This window comes from Protomyctophum parallelum (genome assembly GCF_964188405.1).
Source record: "Protomyctophum parallelum genome assembly, chromosome: 14".
NCBI classification, from domain to species: Eukaryota; Metazoa; Chordata; class Actinopteri; order Myctophiformes; family Myctophidae; genus Protomyctophum; species Protomyctophum parallelum.
This window is the reverse complement of record NC_139709.1, coordinates 25692231-25712732: the sequence shown is the minus strand read 5'-3', so window position 1 is coordinate 25712732 and position 20502 is coordinate 25692231. Positions and strand designations below refer to the sequence as shown.

At 43.0% G+C, this 20502-nt stretch overlaps 1 protein-coding gene across 1 annotated transcript in view; it reads right to left on the bottom strand.

Annotated features, from left to right (window-relative positions):
• The window catches only part of LOC310871204 (cadherin-18-like), a 143281-nt gene extending 126501 nt beyond the window's left edge, over positions 1 to 16780 (bottom strand). The window contains exon 1 of the mRNA XM_083782695.1: positions 15740 to 16780. Within this exon, the coding sequence (XP_083638821.1) occupies positions 15740 to 16642 (903 nt within the window). The 5' untranslated portion in view covers positions 16643 to 16780. The remainder of the gene's footprint in view (positions 1 to 15739) is intronic.
• Positions 16781 to 20502: the final 3722 nt, after the last annotated feature.

Genomic DNA, 20502 nt, shown 5'->3' with positions numbered 1-20502 from the left:
AGGTAGTTTGGGCAGATTGAGATTATGGGGTCAAATCATCTACTGTCGCTACTCCCAGACACTTTACCAGATGGTCCACAAACTTTAAAATAGTTACTTTCAAGTCACCAATCTCATTACAAAAAAAAATGACTGAATGTCATTTCCTTTCAAGCTCACCACACTAGACCTTTAGTCTAGACGGCTGCCAACTGATTAAAAACAAAAGTCACGTGACATCAACATCATCATGAACCTGAAGGGCTGAAATCTTTTGATGTGTGTGTGTGTGTGTGTGTGTGTGTGTGTGTGTGTGTCCAACTGAAGAATAAGATACAGTTTCCCTACAGAAAATGTGTTGCCATCTTACAAGACAATCTGTCGGCTTCTGATAACCTTGGCTTCCTACCAAGTAAACATTTATGGCAGGTAAGCATATTTTCCCATTTCTGCACTGGGCCCCATCATCTGCTCAGTGATGTGAGAAAAGTGTGTGTATGTGTATTTCTTTTTTGGGGGGTAGATGAAGGATGGAGGAAAGACAGGAAGGAAAGACAGGAAGAGGCAGATGGAGCCTCACAAAACACAGGGACACGCGCACGCACACACGGACACACACACACACGGACACACAGACACACACACGGACACACACTGGCGTACAAGTTATTCTGAGATACAATCCTTACCTCTGTCTAATTTATGCAAATAGAAACAGTGGTGGGAGGGACATGTGAGTGAGAGCTGGAGTGAGAGCAGTCAAGAGTTGCTCTCAAATCTAAGCTTATGCGGCAGAGTATCCCTGCCTGAAAACAAGAAAAAGAAGCCTGATATCACCTCTCCCCATGGGTGATATACAGTATGGTGTACATTGGTACAGTAGCTTGTCCAGATTCAGTTCCTCTGAATGCATGCGTTTGGTATTTCGGGGACTCACCACTGCAGTATGTGGTAGAGGCACATCTTTTGAGATGTGCGTGCTTCCCGTTTAGAGGCACAGAAGTGGACGTATCCTTTATTCAAATGATCAGCAAACTGCACATTTTGGCTTGGACCAACTCAATCGGCATAGTCGAGGCACTCATTGAAACTTTTCTACAAAAAATAAATAAAGTGGTGGCACCGCCAGTGTGTCTGACTGGCAGGGAGGAATGAGTGGCATGGCAGATGAGGGGACAGATGTTGGAACCTGAACTTGATACAGTATATGCACTCATCAAGCCACCTCCGCTTGCCGAGTCCCCCGGACACCTCTGGGAGAGATTTAATGACTTTCCCCATGACAAATCGTTTCAAATATCGGCCGGCTCTGTATCCACTGAATGTGGGTGTAGATTTAGTTAAAAGTGTGTGTGTGTGTGTGTGTGTGTGTGTGTGTGTGTGTGTGTGTGTGTGTGTGTGTGTGTGTGTGTGTGTGTGTGTGTGTGTGTGTGGTTTAGGGAGATTAAACCATTCATGTTCCTAAAATACACACAGCCTGCAGTGAGAGATGGGGTAATACCTGTAGATGGCCTAACATATAGGAGGCAGAGAGAACAATGGGGTAGAGAATAAATGTAGGGGATGTCCTTTGATTCATGTATCCCTATAGACGTGTTCTTTTATTCAGTGGCAGCTTAATGGCCATGTATAGACCTTGACAGAAGTTTGCCGTAGGGCAGTACACGCATGCGCACACACACACACACACACACGCACACACAGAGCTATATTTCTGTTATTAAGACAATGGCCAGCAGGAACAAGATAAAGGTCTGCATGATTGCTCGTAAACAGAAAGACGTGAGCTCTACAAATGAATAAATAGTGAGTAAATGCCTTTAGGCTTATGGGTGGGAAGAGCTTTGCATTGATTACAGGAATGAATACATGAATGAAGGCGATTGTGTTTATAGGGCCACAATGAGAGCGACATGCCAGGCCACGTTCCATTATCCTTCCAGTCCATTAGCTTTACATCGGTATAAGACAAGGACTGATAGAGATAGACAGGAGGAGCGAAACACGATCTGTTTGTTGCTTAAGCAAATTTGTAAAGCTCCTAAAGTCTACTATATCCCTCCAAATCCTGACTTGAGACGAGAGAAAACGGCAGTGACACACATTGTTTATGTGACTCATTAAGTGGGGAGCCAGCCGCAGCTCTCCTCCCCTCCCCAAGTCTCTTAACAGACCCTGACTGACAAACCTCCCTGCATCGCCACCTCTCCCTCTCTCTCTCTCTGCTCTACCCCTCTCTCCAACACCTCTCTAACCACAAATTACAGCACGTAGCTGTGATGGAAAGGTCAATTTTACACTGCTGCTGCAGTCATCTGACAAGATCACTCCTAGTTAGGGGAAGGGAAGGGCTGGGTTCTAAGGGAATCAGTGTGGGCTTGTGTGTGTGTGTGCTCTTGCTCATGCATGCGCACGTGCGTGCGTGTGTGTGTGTGTGTGTGTGTGTGTGTGTGTGCGTGCGTGCCTGTGTGTGCTAACATAGAGAAAAGCAAAATGTACGGACATGGGCATGAGTGTAGTCAGAGGTAATTTGCCATCGGTGATTGTGCCAGGACTTTGGGTGAGCAATTATTTAATCAGCGAGTCATGGTGTGTGTCTAATAAAGGTGACTGGATGCCTTGGAGTGAATCCAGTGCTATTTTCATCCAGTGAAGGGATGAGCATCTTTATATTACTACAATTTTCGACACTACTGATCGGTTTGGCGTGTTATCGGTTATGTGATTATTTGGTAAGAAAAAACACACAATTCATTAAAAAAAAGCAACATTGCTTCATTATACTCTTATTAGATTAGGGTCCCGACAGTCATGGAAATGCAAGACATTATTAATTTAAAATAGCATTTTCCAGGCCTGGACAAGTTTAAGAAAATGATATATTAATCAATTATCACATTTAATGATGTGTATTTAATTAAATGAACCAACAAGCCAGTCGGCTGCATGAATAGTGAAACCCACTGTTCCACCCACTGTTTCACTTAATCTCACAGTAGACCTGGAGGCTCTAAATAGCTAAGAACTTGACTAACTTAGCCAATTATTTGTAAATTATAGGATTAAATACAGTCAAAAGTTTTCAAAAGTTTGAACGGTTATGGAAATTACTTTTTATTACCATGACTTTGGAAATGAAAGTGTAATTTAAATGTACAGCAGAAAGCAGCTGAATTTGGTTTGAATGAAGTCTGAATTAATTCATTATTAGCCTAGAGAGCTCTGGACAGTAGGGTACATACAGTAGGGCTCTGGTATGTCTGTACACTAGGGTACATACAGTAGGGCTCTGGTATGTACACTAGGGTACATACAGTAGGGCTCTGGTATGTCTGTACACTAGGGTACATACAGTAGGGCTCTGGTATGTAGGGTACATACAGTAGGGCTCTGGTATGTAGGGTACATACAGTAGGGCTCTGGTATGTCTGTACACTAGGGTACATACAGTAGGGCTCTGGTATGTACACTAGGGTACATACAGTAGGGCTCTGGTATGTACACTAGGGTACATACAGTAGGGCTCTGGTATGTACACTAGGGTACATACAGTAGGGCTCTGGTATGTCTGTACACTAGGGTACATACAGTAGGGCTCTGGTATGTACACTAGGGTACATACAGTAGGGCTCTGGTATGCTCTGTACACTAGGGTACATACAGTAGGGCTCTGGTATGTACACTAGGGTACATACAGTAGGGCTCTGGTATGTACACTAGGGTACATACAGTAGGGCTCTGGTATGTACACTAGGGTACATACAGTAGGGCTCTGGTATGTCTGTACACTAGGGTACATACAGTAGGGCTCTGGTATGTACACTAGGGTACATACAGTAGGGCTCTGGTATGTACACTAGGGTACATACAGTAGGGCTCTGGTATGTACACTAGGGTACATACAGTAGGGCTCTGGTATGTACACTAGGGTACATACAGTAGGGCTCTGGTATGTACACTAGGGTACATACAGTAGGGCTCTGGTATGTAGGGTACATACAGTAGGGCTCTGGTATGTACACTAGGGTACATACAGTAGGGCTCTGGTATGTACACTAGGGTACATACAGTAGGGCTCTGGTATGTCTGTACACTAGGGTACATACAGTAGGGCTCTGGTATGTACACTAGGGTACATACAGTAGGGCTCTGGTATGTACACTAGGGTACATACAGTAGGGCTCTGGTATGACATACATGCAGTGGACACCAGATAAGATGGGACTGCAAGCAAAGCAGTCGTAACTAGGGAGCATGTCGTCAGATAGCCTTTTTTTGAGCTGCCAGCACCTTTCTGCCAAGCATTTCCATGGTAAAGACACCTTTCTGCCAAGCATTTCCATGGTAAAGACACCTTTCTGCCAAGCATTTCCATGGTAAAGACATGCTAGGAGCACTCCAGCACCCCAGCACCGAGCCTGGGGTTTCATCACTAGTGTGTCCACTAGCGTTATGTGACGGAGCGCCCTGGGCGCTTCCAGCAGAAAATAGTTCAACTCAGAGAGGAGCTCATCAATGTCACTTTTTTCGACCAGCCAATCAAATTGAAGAAAGAGCCGTGCTGGGAAAACTGATCTCCTAACCCCAAAGCCCCCTTATGTGAAACATAAAAAACAAATCGACAGAAACAGACTTCATAACTATAACTATGAATGTATGGAAAGTACATGAATATTGATAGCCCCACTTAGGGGTTGTGTGGGCAGAAAGTGTTCTTCTTTGGAGCTGTCAGCATCTTTCTGCCGTGCATTTCTATGATAAAGACACGCTAAGAGACACACTCTTCCCACCACATTTCACGTTTCAACGTTTCAGTCATGTTTCAGCACTCTCAGTGGCCAGTGTCTTGGCAGAGCGCCCTGGGCAGGGTCGGATTAAATGAATTAGGCAGACTGTGTTCTTTGTGGCGGGTGAGGCAGAGGACGGGGAAGGCTAATATTTGACCAACAATTATAGGTTACTTGTTGTAACAAGACAATGATATATAAATATATATATAAATATATATATATTATTATTTCTTCATAAAAGCATAATTCTGAACGCAAACAATAATGCACAGCTATTGATGCAACCCTATAGGCGTATCAGAACATTGTTTTGTTAGAAACTGAGTTTTAATCCCACTCAGGTCTGGCTTCAGGCCAGGCCTTGAACTGTGTGAAATAAAAGTCATTGATTTAACCATGATATATAACAACATAATGCTATGTTAGTGTGTGGGAGAGGAGAGCAAATGGCACATGTGATGTGTGCATTATGCCTATTCCTTCCATGACCTACATGTGTGAAGTTCAGAGCACTTGATTTATTATTTGCATCTGAACTTGTACTGTGGTATAGTCTATCTCAGTTGAAGTTATTATACCGGTATATTTGTGACCAGATTTGACTGAGGGACTGCCATTGTATTTTTATTTTTTTCATGTCATATGAAAGCAGGGAATCATATAGCTTCAAATGACAATGACAACCTGTCAACCTTGATTCCAATGCCAATGTATTAATACCTGTAGGCTATAGACATTTTATTTAAAGACATTTTTACATTTTTGACTAAAACCTTTTACTATCAAGGATAGAAATGACTAAGACTGACTAAGACTAATTAAGCATTTTCCAAATGACTAAGAGTGACTAAAACTAATAAGCATTTCGTCCAAAAGACTAAGACTGACTAAATCTAAAAAATGCCTGCCAAAAACAACACTGGGACGGACACACGGACGGAGTGCAAAACATACACGGACGGTGTGCAAACCATACTCTCCCCCCATGCCAATTAACGCTGCAAGCTTGCAGACATCTGCTATTTTCGAATAGCCAATGTATAAATGGATGAAGTGGTTAAAATGATGGTGACGCTAGCATATATTAACACGTTTTACTGGGGAGTCGGGACCCCCTGGAACCCCACACGTTAATGAGAACCACTGCCCTATACAGTACAACAGACAGAGCTGTCCATGGTGCTGAATTCCAAAGCGATCTATACTGTGGGTTCTGCATCCAAAACATTTCTGTAGACTGTAGAATGTAGATATATAATTTCACGTTGCTCAAGTTTATGTAGCAGCGGCTACATACATACCATGAATACATTTATAAATACTAATACTAATAGATATTTATGTAAAACCAGGGACTTTTCTGGGGACAGAAATTCAGGAACTGATGTTTGGCCACTCTAAGATTAGCTGCAGGGCTAATGCAGGTCCACATAGGGAATATGATGGCAGCGTGCATTAGCACTTGCATTTCCACAGTGGAGCCAAGCATGGCTAGCCGCTGGGCTTACTCAAAACCTGCATTTCCCTCACTTGTGGTTAAAGAGCCTTCACCCATTACCACACTATTCAAAAACAATACAAAATAAAAAGCCAGGATTCCCTCAACGGTCTGGTTTCCACCACAGGGCCAAACCAGCGTTCAGCACACAGCCAGTGGTCCATGTGGTGGGCGTCCGCAGCTGTGGCCACGTCCGGGCGGAGTGCGTGGACGCTGTGAGGCCGATCTAATCCGTAGTGACGCTGACATTGCGTGACATTGACACGGCACTCTCTTTGAAGGTGAGGGCTGAGCTGGGACTGCCAAGGAGGGCACACATGGGACTTTGTGTGGGTGCATCTCTGTGTTTGTGTCAATATGTGTTGAGTAAGTGAGTCTTGATGGTTGGCTTGTTGAAAGTGGAAGCAGATATGCTTAAGGTGCAAAAAAGGAACGGGCAAAGACAGACGCGTGTACTGACACACACACACCACACACACACACACACACACACACACACACACACACACACACACACACACACACACACACACACACACACACACACACACACACACACACACACACACACACACACACACACACACACACACACACACACACACACACACACACACACACACACACACACAGTTCCCCAGGGGTCTACTGAGTCATTGTTTTTCAGGCGGCAGTGACAGCTGAGCTGCAGGTTTTACCCACTCAGATGACACCCCGCTTTCTATTGATTCCTTGGAGCATAACAACAGGCAGGTTTAAGCACAGGCCCAAACAAACATATGCATAATGTGCACACATCTACACACACACTATGAGTTTGAGGCCCTGGCATTATGTGGAAGTGATGGAGAGATGTTGGAGATGTTGTTTTCCAAGATGGTGTGGTGGGGGGGGGGGGTGAAAGAGTCGCGGTGTGCTGAAGTGAGAAAAGAGGAGTACGAGAGAGGAGAGGAGATGCACAATAGACAGGAGATGTAGTGAGTCCAAGATGAGAGCCAAGGCAAGTCAAGCGTAGAAGAGGTATGTATGCTAAGGTAAAGATAACAGAGGGATGACTTGAGAGCCAAGCCGGAAGGTTGAAATGACAGCAAATGTTATATTGTGAAGAGAAGAGAAGTAGTCTAGACTCTATACCCGAGATTGCCATGGGTGGGAAGTGACAGAATAGACTAATTCTTTGCCTAGAGGAAATTAATATGTACAGAGTACTTGGAAAAGACAGGCAGCAATATACGCTCGTTTCTTCTTGAATCCTGACACCTCACACCTCTCCTGCTCTCCCACCAGGGACGTGCACACATAGACATCAAAGGGGGCTTCAGCCCCTGCCCTTTTACCCGTCTGTAAAATAACTGCCCTTTCCAGACCACGAGTGCAGCATTTATTATAGTGGAAGAAATGCAAATGCCACTCCTTTCCATGCCATACCGGAAGGTATGGTGAAATCTCCTGAACTTGGAACGCACCATTTTGCGTTGAGCAAATTTGTTTCGAAATCCATGTCGTACACTGCATCTCCACTAGCTAAAGAATGCTGGGTTGCGCCCCAAAAATAGCTGATCTACACTGTGATGCTTGTGGATCTGCCCCTGCCTCTCTAACACTCTCTGCATGTCCCTGTCTCCCACTGTCTCTCTTCTCTCTGTCCCCCGCCGACTCAATTTCTTCCTCATTCTCATTCATTCTCTCTCTTTCACTCCATTTCCCTCTATCACCTTTATTTCACGTTGATACTTCAGTGCCAGAGGGTAATACATGCAGCGTCTTACAAATTCAAGTGTCCTGGGAAACTATCCACACGAGTCCCCTCGTAACCTTCATGTCATTATCATTGAAATTACACCTCACCTCTCCCTACAACATTTGATTTAACCCAATCATACTTGGCCGTGCCTATACGTACGTGCCTAAAAGCAAAAGCAAATAATGCAAACCCTGGAATTTTCAAGGACTTTAAAGGATTGCTTTGCTTTAATTGCATTCCTTTGCATTTCTAACACACCAGAGGTATGGCCAAAATATTTGTTTTCTGGACTTGGAACTTGGAAGAGCAATGAACTTTATATGCTAAATGGGATTAAAGTTGCACTACATTTCTCTTACTAATACACTGCAAAATGTATTACCATTTTACAGATAAACCTAGGGCAGCAGACTAAATAATAACTAGAAAAAGTGCCCTTCTGGGCACAGGTCTCCACCAGGAGGATAGGATTGTGTGAGATGTTTGGCAAAATGTTTAGTAGTTATATAAACATGTTTTTTTGTTTTTTTTTGTTTTTTGTTTTTTGCAACAATTTTCTTCATTTTGTTGAGAAAATGCAAAGCCAGATCACTCATATCATCTCTGAGGATAGAATTCTGGATGAGCAGGACATGTGCAGCATTTTGAACGAAACGGGCCACTCCTGAAAACTTGGAAAAACTGGAAGGCAATGTTAGTCAATCAGTGTGGAATCTGGATGCAGGGACAATGTTTTTCCATGGCCTCTAGGGAGTGCGCATACATAAGTTGTATACAGATCATGCAGTTATAGCTAAAAACAGGAATTGGCCTGTTATAGCGCCACCATGAGGCTGATTTGGAAAAAGGTTTGTGGCATGTCATCCTCTGCCTAGTGGAAATGTGCGTGTATAATTTCACGGAAATTGCACACTGTGTTTGTGATTTGTGGCATTTTGTTCGAAACGGACCAATCATGTGAGCTTTGGAAGCCAATCTTAGCCAATCAGGATGGAAGATGGGAAATGGTGCAGATCTGTGTTGATCACATGACTATGGAGATAGTGTATACCGAATTGTGTGATGTATGGATAAAATGTGTACGTAATCTACAGAAATGTGTTTTGCCTAAATCGGCCTCATGGTGGCGCTATAACAGGCCGTTGAAGAATATTTGGGGCAGAGGTTCGTGTTGGCATCCAGGGAGTGTGTGTGCAAAGTTTGGCATGGATCGGGCCAACGGTGGCGGAGATTAGCTGGTAACGGACGGACACACACACACACACACACACACACACACACGGACGGACGGACGGAGTGCAAAACATACTCTCTCCCCATGCCTTCGGCCTGGTGGAGACAATAAAATCCAGACCTTCTCATCAGGGTGCTGCAATGTGATGCTGTGATAATAAGAACATCCTCTTTCCATCTCTTCTGACATTACACATACATTTTTACTTTAACCTTTTACCTAAAAGTCACATCTGAAATCTCTTTGTCATGATCAGTGACTTAGACAAATCGCAACGTGCATCTTGAGCTATCAACACAAACAACCAAAATGAAATCATTTCAAAATGAGGGATTACACTGCAAGAAAACCCCTTTATGCTTCATTCAGCACAGACCTGAGGGACATTTAGCAAACCGTCTTTTAACTGCAGAGTGTAATATTCATAAATATGCATATGCAGACCTTTATCTCCACAGCTATTCCTATATCAGTATAGCTTCTGCTTTCAAGTGAAACCGCCCAGCGTAGCAGAAAGAGACTAGGACAGTTTTATAACCCTGATATGGTTCCTCTCCAAAGCAAAAGCTCTCAAGTTCGTCCAATTAGCGTCCTCATAACATTTTTAACACTTCTGTTTACACAAGGTGGGTCACAAATGAGTACTTCTAATTGGGTGCTGATGAAAATAATTAAAAAATAAACATGCCTTTTTTCACAGAATATTTCACATAAAAAACTAAAACTGGATGGAGTGGGTGTTAAAAAAGGAATGTTGTTTTTCAGCCAAACATTTGGCAGCAATAAAAGCTGGTTCTAAATAAGTTAGTTGAGTCTGTATTTATTAGCTATTTTTCTTCCATTTAAAGACCTTCATATCTGATGTATATTTTATGTATAATTATTGTAGTTGGTATAGTGCCGTCTGTATCCTACAGTATGTACACCACCCCGCCCACAGCCCCTTTGAGTGGCAGGCATAACCACGCATCTATCTACGACTTCTATATGTGTGCCTTTGGACACAGGCACATTTTGTACTATACATTCACACATACTGTACACTCGTCCCACTACAGTAAATGACCTCATACACGTCTCATACTAAGGACCGCAATGGAAACAAACTGTACACTTTGAGTTATCATTTAGATTATGGTGGGTCAGATGCATGATTATGGTGGGTCAGATGTATTTGATGCCAATACTTTTGTACTTTTATTCAAGTACATTTTGGATTCCAGACTTCCGAACAGAGCATTTCTATGTTGCAGTAATGATACTTTTACTTAAGTAACAATTGTGAGTACTTTTTCCACCGCTGGCTGGAGTCCAGCTCTGATACAAAGTTTGCAAACTCAAAAGAGCTTTCATAAAGAAATATACATCTGTGGAGGGAACGGCAGCATCAACCAGGAATGACTTTTAGCGTTGACCCCATAGCTGAAAATCACTTCAGTCCTTCTTGTGTGTACTGTACTAACATCAGTGTATATTGCTGCAGGGCAACCAGTCTAAAAACAACGACTCCTATTTTATATATATATATAGATATATATATATATATATACAGCTATACAGCTTTGACAAAAATGTACAAAGCCATACAATCGTTTCAATCGATATGAGGCCGGGAGGGACGCTCAGGGTGAGATCATTTCATATTCTACTGTTCTGCCTTCCTCTGCCTTCTACTGTTCTGCCTCTCTCAGAAAAGTAAAAAAAAATCACACCCGTGTGAACCGAGTGGTGCAACTCCCCTCTCTCTCTCCCCCCCCCCCCCCCCCTCTCTCTCTCTCTCTCATATTAGCAGGCAACAGTGCAGTACTACAGCGCCCCTACTGGCCCCTACTGGTACATACTGGTGCTCATTAACGTCACATAGGTGCATGACCAACACACTAACATGGGAACACAGACATTGCTGTTCCTTGGAGTGGTTGCACCACTCAAAAAAGTAAATCAGAAAAAGTGCATACGATCAAACTATCCAAAAAATGTCCCCTTGAACATATTTATTTTACTTTTACTATTTGACCGGGACAGTGCATACAGTATTAATGCACACTAAAACATGATTACCGGTAACATGCTTAGGCGTAAATATGCTGGATTTAGCGTTTCGATTATGTAAGGACATAAAATACATACATAGCCTAACATCTAATTACATAGTTTTATACAAAACTAGGCCAGCGTAGCTGTAGAGCACCGAGTTGGTGCCCAGCACATATGAAGTGTGTTGCCTAATCTCAATGTGACGTCATGGAATGTACAGGTGTGTATAAAGGAATACAGGGTGTGACCGACCGACTGGACACCGGGCACAGCACTCCCTGTGGGGGTGTGGAACACCTGTGTCTAATTTGAAGTCGGTGGGCGAATGGTTCTCGAGTTACGTGGATTATACAGACGTACATACATACGTACACACAAGAGACGTGGTGCATTTATAGATAGATGAAATAAAAACATAAGTTTCCTCCCTATATATGTTTCATTCTCACCTAATACCACCTTAGCTCACCTCTGACTCTTGTCAACGCTTGGAGGACGAGACTTTTCTGTTGCAGCACATTAAATCTGCACATGAACACTATAGAGACCCTATATTCCGTTCCGGGCATGTGAGCAAACATTCGCAATGTATTCCAGCAGAGAGATTTGGTGCCAATTGCAGTACCCTGGGTCCCATGAGTCAACAACGTATATACTGCAGGGTTTAAGTGGTTAAAGCTATGGATCTTTGATCATCAAAATAGGGACGCCAGGGTTAATGTGGTTAACGTGCGGTACATTTTTAATTAGAATTATCAAACATATCAGACGGCCTACACAATTCCCCAAAGAAGCAGAAGCATGGATGAAAGATAGTCCTCCTCACCGGCGACACAAATTAAAGACAGGGAGGGGTATCAAAAGCAAGAGGGATGGATTTCCCCTCTATCTCACCCAGCAACTCCAACCCTGCTTGAGACTATAAGGGTGGTAAACACAGAGCTTGTTTACATCTGGAGGTGTCTCTGAAACATCCGGCTATAAACAAGAATTTGCTAGGATTATATTATATACAACACATTAATAACATTTCCGAAGCTGCCTCATTGAAATGTAAGGTGCGGTAAAAGCACAAAAGAAATAAAAAACAAGCACCAAAAGCAAGCTGATGGCAGCAGACAACCACCTAAAGTTGCCTATTCATTTGCAGGATAGATCTCGGCTTGTGCTAGAATATCTCAGTCAATCCCTCCTATTGAACAATTCAAGAGGTGTGGGCAGATTGGCAAGGGGAGCTGCATCAGCCTTAAATATAAATCCTTAAGACTTGAATATGAAATTATCACTTTCCGCCAGAAACGGTTTGAATTAAACACAACCAATTGTGTTCTCCCAGTTTGACTGAAGTGTGCGCATGCATGGCAGCGTGCCCATTGCAGGAGGCAATCACAGAGCAGAGAGTGCCTCCTCAGCAAACACGCGGCTCTGGATCACACTTACAGTATAAACAAATCTATAAAGACACCATTTTTAAAGCCCATGATTATATAAAGACCTGCTTATCAAATTTTGTACACAGAGCAGAATCAATAACGGGGATCAAAAGCAGAGGAAGCTTCAACCCTCCCTACAATATCATTGATTAGAATAGAATAGAAGATATATGGCCTTGAGCCCCACTGTAGAAAAAGAGCCTAGAGCATGAACGCTACAGTGAAGAAAACCACAAGGACAACACGACAGAGCGTCCAGTATAACTTCCAGTCCATATTTACAGTCAGTGCTACTGATACTGTTAGTATAGAGGTGGATTCATGTTGCATTTCCAAGGAAATAGCCTACTACAGTGGTTCTCAAACATTTTCATGTCAAGGACCCCCAAGTTCATATGCATTTTGCTGTTTTGCTGTTTAATATAGTTTGGGACCCCCATAAGAGACGATGTTGTTAACACGACCACCACCATCTTGTATTGCGAGCTTGTACATTAGGCTGTTTTCAATTAACTGGGGGGAAAAAAATAATTGGGCTTAACACTTACGCTCACAGTGTTCCTCATTTTGCCGGTTGGAACCCCCCAGGGCTCTCACGGACCCCTGGGGACCCCATACTCCACTTTGAGCACAAGTGATAGCTACTATACGCCACCAATCCGGCACAGAGGTTTGTGCATCAAATATAACTCTACTGTACATTGCACTGAAATAGATTTTTTTGTATTTAGAAAAAGAAACTGCAAGGTATTCCCTCTGGCACACTTCAACTTAGTGTACTGTGTGAACAGTAATAGGCTCAACAAAGTACACTGGGAAAAGAAAGTTTGAGTGTCATGAGCATAAAATCCATAAGCACCACATAGGCTTAGTGGCGCTCACATTTATATTCCTGGTATAGAATGTCTCTTAGATTTTGCACACGCGTGCGCATGCACACATTTTTGTTATTTCAATTGTACTGGGATATGCATAATGGGTTTATGCATATTTCTTTTCCTTGATTGTTCCTCTGAGCTCTCTCACCAAATCGTTCCCCTCGCAGAAAGGAAGCTCTGTCTATCTTCTTATTAACATAACAGCTCAAACCGTTGTGCAGGTTGCAAACAAAAGGTGTCGTTGAAGCTTTTCAATGACAAAAAAAGAGAGAAAACGTGGGCTGAAATAACTGGTGGTATTGTTCTGTGCTGCAGCAGTGGCTATTGTCCACTGCAGTGGTTTAATTCCTGTCATTTGGAAGCAATCAACACAAGGAGACCAGCAGCGCAGCTTTTCACTCTCTGCATGAGCCAGACATTAATTAGGAAATAATCAGCAGTGCAGGCACGGCTCATTCAACATGGTGTTTTGGACAGGCCACAGCTTCCCCTAATAACTCTTACATACGTAGGCTACACATAATGCCATAATTATGTAATCAATGTAAAGGTTCTATTCTTAATCAATTTCACCTCAGTTGGCTCTATCTTAGAGCTACTCTACACAAAATCTCTTGACGATCTATTCTACAAGCTCAAACGCATTGTGAGCTTGTGGATCGGCTATTTTCAGTGAATGTTCCCTCCAGATTAGGGATAGTTCAAGTGACACTTTTAAGACTTACTGTAATTTAGAAAATGCAATATCATTAGTGCATGAATTATAGCAGCAATTTGGACATTGATTTCACATCTGGAGGTGGGTTTAGGCCAGCCTCGCCCTCTACTGTGTATCAAGTATGCTATAAAATGAATGGGTGCGATTACAATTAGCTGGACAATGATACAAGAAAATCACACCTGTGTGAAGTGAGTGGTGGTTGAGAAATGACAGAGTTACCAGGGGGTCCCTCTACTGTACTGTAGTGTCACACCCGAAATCATCATATATACAGTTAATGTGACATGTTTTGGTCGTGTCCCAGATTGACTACATTTTGGACAGAGATATTTAATACCTTCTCGTATATTTGTAACTCAACTATAGATCCCAATCCGATAACGGCGCTGTTTGGTGCCCCTCCAGAGGGAATACAAATACCAACTCATCAGGCTGAAGCTATAGCGTTCTCCTCTTTACTTGCCAGACGCCTGATACTATTTAATTGGAAAAAAGCAGCGCCGCCATCTCACAAACGTTGGGTGGAGGATGTTATGTCACATCTCAAGCTCGAAGAACTTAAATATACGATCAGGGGCTCCACTCAGAAATATACCAGAGTTTGGCAACCGTTCCTAACCTACCTTGCGGTAGTATTTTCTACATAATCATTGGCCATCTCCCCCCCCCCCCCCCCCCCCCCTTTTTCTTTTTTTATTTACCCACTTGTTTTGTATTTTTATTTTATTTATTTTTCTATATATTTTATTTCAGTTATTGTTGATGTCATGAATGTACAATTCGGAGGGTTTTGTTTTACATTGTATTTCAGACATTTATATTTTTTACATGAATGTTGAGTACTGGTGTTGTTGTTGTTTTGTCCTGTATCTGTCTTGTATCTGTTGTCTGTCCTGTCTTATGTTCAAAAAAACTTCAATAAAAATACTTGAATAATATACAGTTAATATGTGTGTGTGTGTGTGTGTGTGTGTGTGTGTGTGTGTGTGTGTGTGTGTGTGTGTTTTAGGCTGCGCAACAGTGACACTTGGTTGTGAAAGCCAACCTAACGCAATTTCCGTGCTCAGACAGACCCAGCCAGGGACGGACACAGCCAGCCAGCCACACACATAGCTCCGTAAGGGAGTGGTTGCACCACTCAAAAAAGACAAAAGTGTCTTTACTCTGTGCTAAATGTATTAACAGTGGAAAACTAGGTTCTGGTAGTATCGTCTTGTACACATAACTAACACACTAACAAGAAATAACACTAATACTATTATATTAACAGTTACATAACATGTATAATTAAGTGCACTGAAACATTTGATCCAATATGGTTCATGTTGCAGTATTCTAATTGAATACTTTAACAGCACTATGGGGAATAGATTCTGTACTGCATGCAACAGAAAATATAACAGTTAGTAGTGAGGGAGGCCATACCTTTCCGACGTACTGGGGCTCAGGTCCAATATGCTCTTCTAGGACAAAGAACTGGTTCCAAATCCAACCCCTCTTGGGCCGATGGTGGGAATCTTTCTCGTTGTCCAGAACCTTAGTCTGGTTCCTCTGTGGTCTGACGGAGGCTCTGGGATTTAGCCCAGAGAGTTGCTTTGAGTTGGGACTGGTGTTGATGTCGGAAGGTCTGACCTTGGAGTGAACTCTTGGATTGGACTGTGACGATAGCCTGACATGGGGATTGTATTTGGGGTCTGCAGCCTCAGATAGCATGCTGGGTTTTACATATTGGATAGACAGAGCAGATGGCTCAGAATTGGGGCTGGGTTTGGATACTATTTTTGTGTTAGAATATGAAGGGCTGGACAGTGATGCAAAGCTGGACTTGATGTTGGATTTAGAATTGGATAATAAAAATGTGTTGGGGTTGGACACAGATGGCTTTGGGTTATCTGAACTATTCCTAGACACCCGTTTGTGGCTGGATTTAGATGCTGGCCCTTGCTTCGTTTTGGGATTATGTTTTGGTGGGGACTGAAGTTTGAACTTGGGGCTGGAGTTAGATACTGGCAGAGGTTTGAAGAAGAGGATGCTGCTGAACTGGGGAGTGAAAGATGGCGGGGGGTCGGGGCTATGACCGATCTGAGCCTTGTGCCTGAGGCTAGGGTTAGAGCTTGAGAGTGGGCTGGCCTCTGGCAGAGAATTAGGTTTGGCGTTGAGTATGGAACCTGGGAGAAGGCTGGGTTCAGGCTGCGACTCGGGCCTCGTACTGGGCCTGGGGATGGGCTGGGTGAGTGACCCATAGCTGCTCTGGACGACGACACACAGGAGGACCGCCAGAGGACAAATACGGGAAACTGCAGCAGCCCCACCGGCTGGAACTCTCATTGTAGAGAAAGAATGATCCAGAAACGTTTTCTTCCCCTCTCTCCTCCGCCGTGTCGTACCTCTGTGGGCACACACGCGCGCACATGCACATACAAATCAAATGCACACGTTTAATCCACTTTCACAGTATGTTCCATGGCATCCCGCTGTCTGGTGTTCTCCTTAGAAAGAGGGAAAGCTCCATGTCACACGGTTTGCTCCGAGTCAATGATGTTCAATGATGTTTGAGTGCCAGATGATCCACAGCGTATGATACTTTTCTCCTTCTAATCATTGTTTCAACAGGCATGTGTCACTGAGCTCTACTCTACTGTATGTCCTATCAACGACCAGTATCTACTTCATGATCAACGATAAGCAAAAATACAGCTGAAAGTAATAATCCATATAATTCCAGTATGGTCCATGGTTCGGGGTTGTATAACATCCACTACGGAGTAAAGCACAGGTTCTTTCTCTCCATGTCGCAAGGAAACCAGACAGTAATCAGACTTCAGTTAGTAGATCTTGTTGTGGCATCAAAGGTCAGCATTTCCTGGAAGAAAGGAAGATGAATTCAAAATCAATTAAAGTTTGATCATTTCATACAATCATTTCATACAATAATAATAACTTGAATTTATATAGCGCCTTTCAAGAACAACAAACAACGAACTGGATGTGCGTAAATCACTTCACATCATATTGATGTTATGGCCATCTTTCAACATGACAAGAACACAAAGTCTAGCAGGAAAAAATGATAAAAACAAACAAACAAAAATGTGAATATATGAACATCCTGCACTTTCCTGTGGAAGGAAAGAAACTATAATTGATTTCCCCTGGATGAATAATCTCCATGAGGCTTTGATTGACTACATAAGGTAATTTTCTTTGGAAATAGAATGTGCCTTTTCCTTTTGGAAATTGTTTCTCAAAAGCAATCTCGCCATCTTTCTCAAGAAACAATCTCAGCAGTACAGTACGGTAAAGTCAAGATTCTGATTAGAGAAGCTGCTTTTGTATTTGCTTACTCACCCACCCACCCAACCATTTCCTCACTTCAGCCAGTGGATACAGTATGTACGGTTAGCTGTCAGGTGGCATTGGTAAAGGAAACATTATTAAGCCATGAGGTGCTCTGAACAGACTAACATACCCAGCCTACAGTGACTAACCTTAACCCAAATGACGTTGCCCGGTACCCATGCATCGTCAGAGTACTTATTAAGTACATTGTCAGAGTACTTATTAAATGACGTTGCCCGGTACCCATGCATCGTCAGAGTACTTATTAAGTACATTGTCAGAGTACTTATTAAATGACGTTGCCCGGTACCCATGCATCGTCAGAGTACTTATTAAGTACATTGTCAGAGTACTTATTAAATGACGTTGCCCAGTACCCATGCATTGTCAGAGTACTTATTAAGTACATTGTCAGAGTACTTATTAAATGACGTTGCCCGGTACCCATGCATTGTCAGAGTACTTATTAAGTACATTGTCAGAGTACTTATTAAATGACGTTGCCCAGTACCCATGCATCGTCAGAGTACTTATTAAGTACATTGTCAGAGTACTTATTAAATGACGTTGCCCGGTACCCATGCATCGTCAGAGTACTTATTAAGTACATTGTCAGAGTACTTATTAAATGACGTTGCCCGGTACCCATGCATTGTCAGAGTACTTATTAAATGACGTTGCCCGGTACCCATGCATCGTCAGAGTACTTATTAAGTACATTGTCAGAGTACTTATTAAATGACGTTGCCCGGTACCCATTGTCACACTTTGCCTAGTGTGGATAGTGTTAGGCCGGAAGGCACAGGTTGCAAAATAGCCAAAAAGCAGGAAAAATACTGAATAATACTCAAAAGTCTGAGTCCTGAAAGGTGAATAAAATGAAGTGTTTTATTCACCTTTTGAGTGTCCACATGAAATGGTTGTTACAAGAAATACACAAAATAAGTATTTACATTCACTGGCCTGGTTGGCTCTACGGGTCTGTTCTCCTGCCTGGGCAGTCCTACATTGACTCCTGTGCAGTGGCAGGTCCCCCTCTTAAAAAGGCCAGGCCCCTCCCATGGACCAAACCAACCCAGGATCGATTCCACAATCTAACCAGTGGCTTCACAATGTCCAGAGACATCACAGTTCATTCATAATACATTTTAGAGTCACTTAAACACATTTAGTGCCGGAAGTGCATCAAAATAGAAGCTCCGGGGTGCCAGAGTTGTCTGATCGCTTTTACTCTGAAAGCCATGAACCGGAAACACTTTCCTAAAAAAGTTGACTTTACTAAGTGACCTCACATCCCCGATCATCTTAATTAATTTTTTTACGCTCCAAAAAGCGTTCATATTTCGCGGGAGAGACGGATGAGGAGCAGAAATGAAGCGCCAGCATATCGATCCATTCATCACCACGGAGAGCGCCTTGGATTAGGAGATACGAGTCATTCTTTCCGCCGCGCTAACATGGGAGTCAATGACAAGCTAATAGTTGCACTGAGCGTTAGCGTACGGAAAGCGAAAAGCGAAATGCCAAAAAAAATAAAAGGAAATTCTGAATATTTTTATCTCGCCCCGTGTCACTAGGACGTCGCTAGGACATCCTCAGACGTCGTAGGCACTAATTTTTCGGGATCCTTATGACGGCCTCATGCGTCGTATGAACTGAAATGGTTAATGCACAATATAAATTATCTCCGTAATATAATTAAACATAAGTGTCTCTATATACAAAATCAAGTTGGTGTGTTCCCCACACAAACCCAGTTAGTATGCTCCCTACCCTGGAGCCAATTAGCAATCAATCATACAATATAGTGTCAAACAAATACCACCCCAAGATAAAATAACACAGGAAACTCATTGTAGTCTGATAAATACAGTCAGTGGCAGGGTGAACTGCCACACCCATGCATCGTCAGAGTACTTATTAAATGACATTGCCCGGTACCCATGCATCGTCAGAGTACTTATTAAATGACATTGCCCGGTACCCATGCATCGTCAGAGTACTTATTAAATGACGTTGCCCGGTACCCATGCATCGTCAGAGTACTTATTAAATGACGTTGCCCGGTACCCATGCATCGTCAGAGTACTTCTTAAATGACATTGCCCGGTACCCATGCATCGTCAGAGTACTTATTAAATGACGTTGCCCGGTACCCATGCATCGTCAGAGTACTTATTAAATGACGTTGCCCGGTACCCATGCATTGTCAGAGTACTTATTAAATGACATTGCCCGGTACCCATGCATCGTCAGAGTACTTCTTAAATGACGTTGCCCGGTACCCATGCATCGTCAGAGTACTTCTTAAATGACATTGCCCGGTACCCATGCATCGTCAGAGTACTTATTAAATGACATTGCCCGGTACCCATGGATCGTCAGAGTACTTCTTAAATGACGTTGCCCGGTACCCATGCATCGTCAGAGTACTTCTTAAATGACATTGCCCGGTACCCATGCATCGTCAGAGTACTTATTAAATGACGTTGCCCGGTACCCATGCATTGTCAGAGTACTTATTCGCCGTCGTCATTATCATAGTGCTTGGTGACCAGTCTATGACAGTAGTCAGTACCAGGGCCGTTGATTGTGTTAAATATAGGTCAAAAAGACAAAAATATGAGAAAAAACAGTTTGCGCGCACGTGTGATATGGGGGCCCCAATAAATATCGTCCCAGGGGCCCTCGTGGGTGTTAGGGCCGATTTATACTCCTATTTTACCGCTGTTTCGGCGCTGTAGTGCCGAAATGATTTCGGCTCGTCAGAAATTTTCAGTAGCACCGAAGAGCCGACTTTAGGACGGTACCCGCCCCCCCCGAACCTCAAATTGTAGGCTCTACAGTGC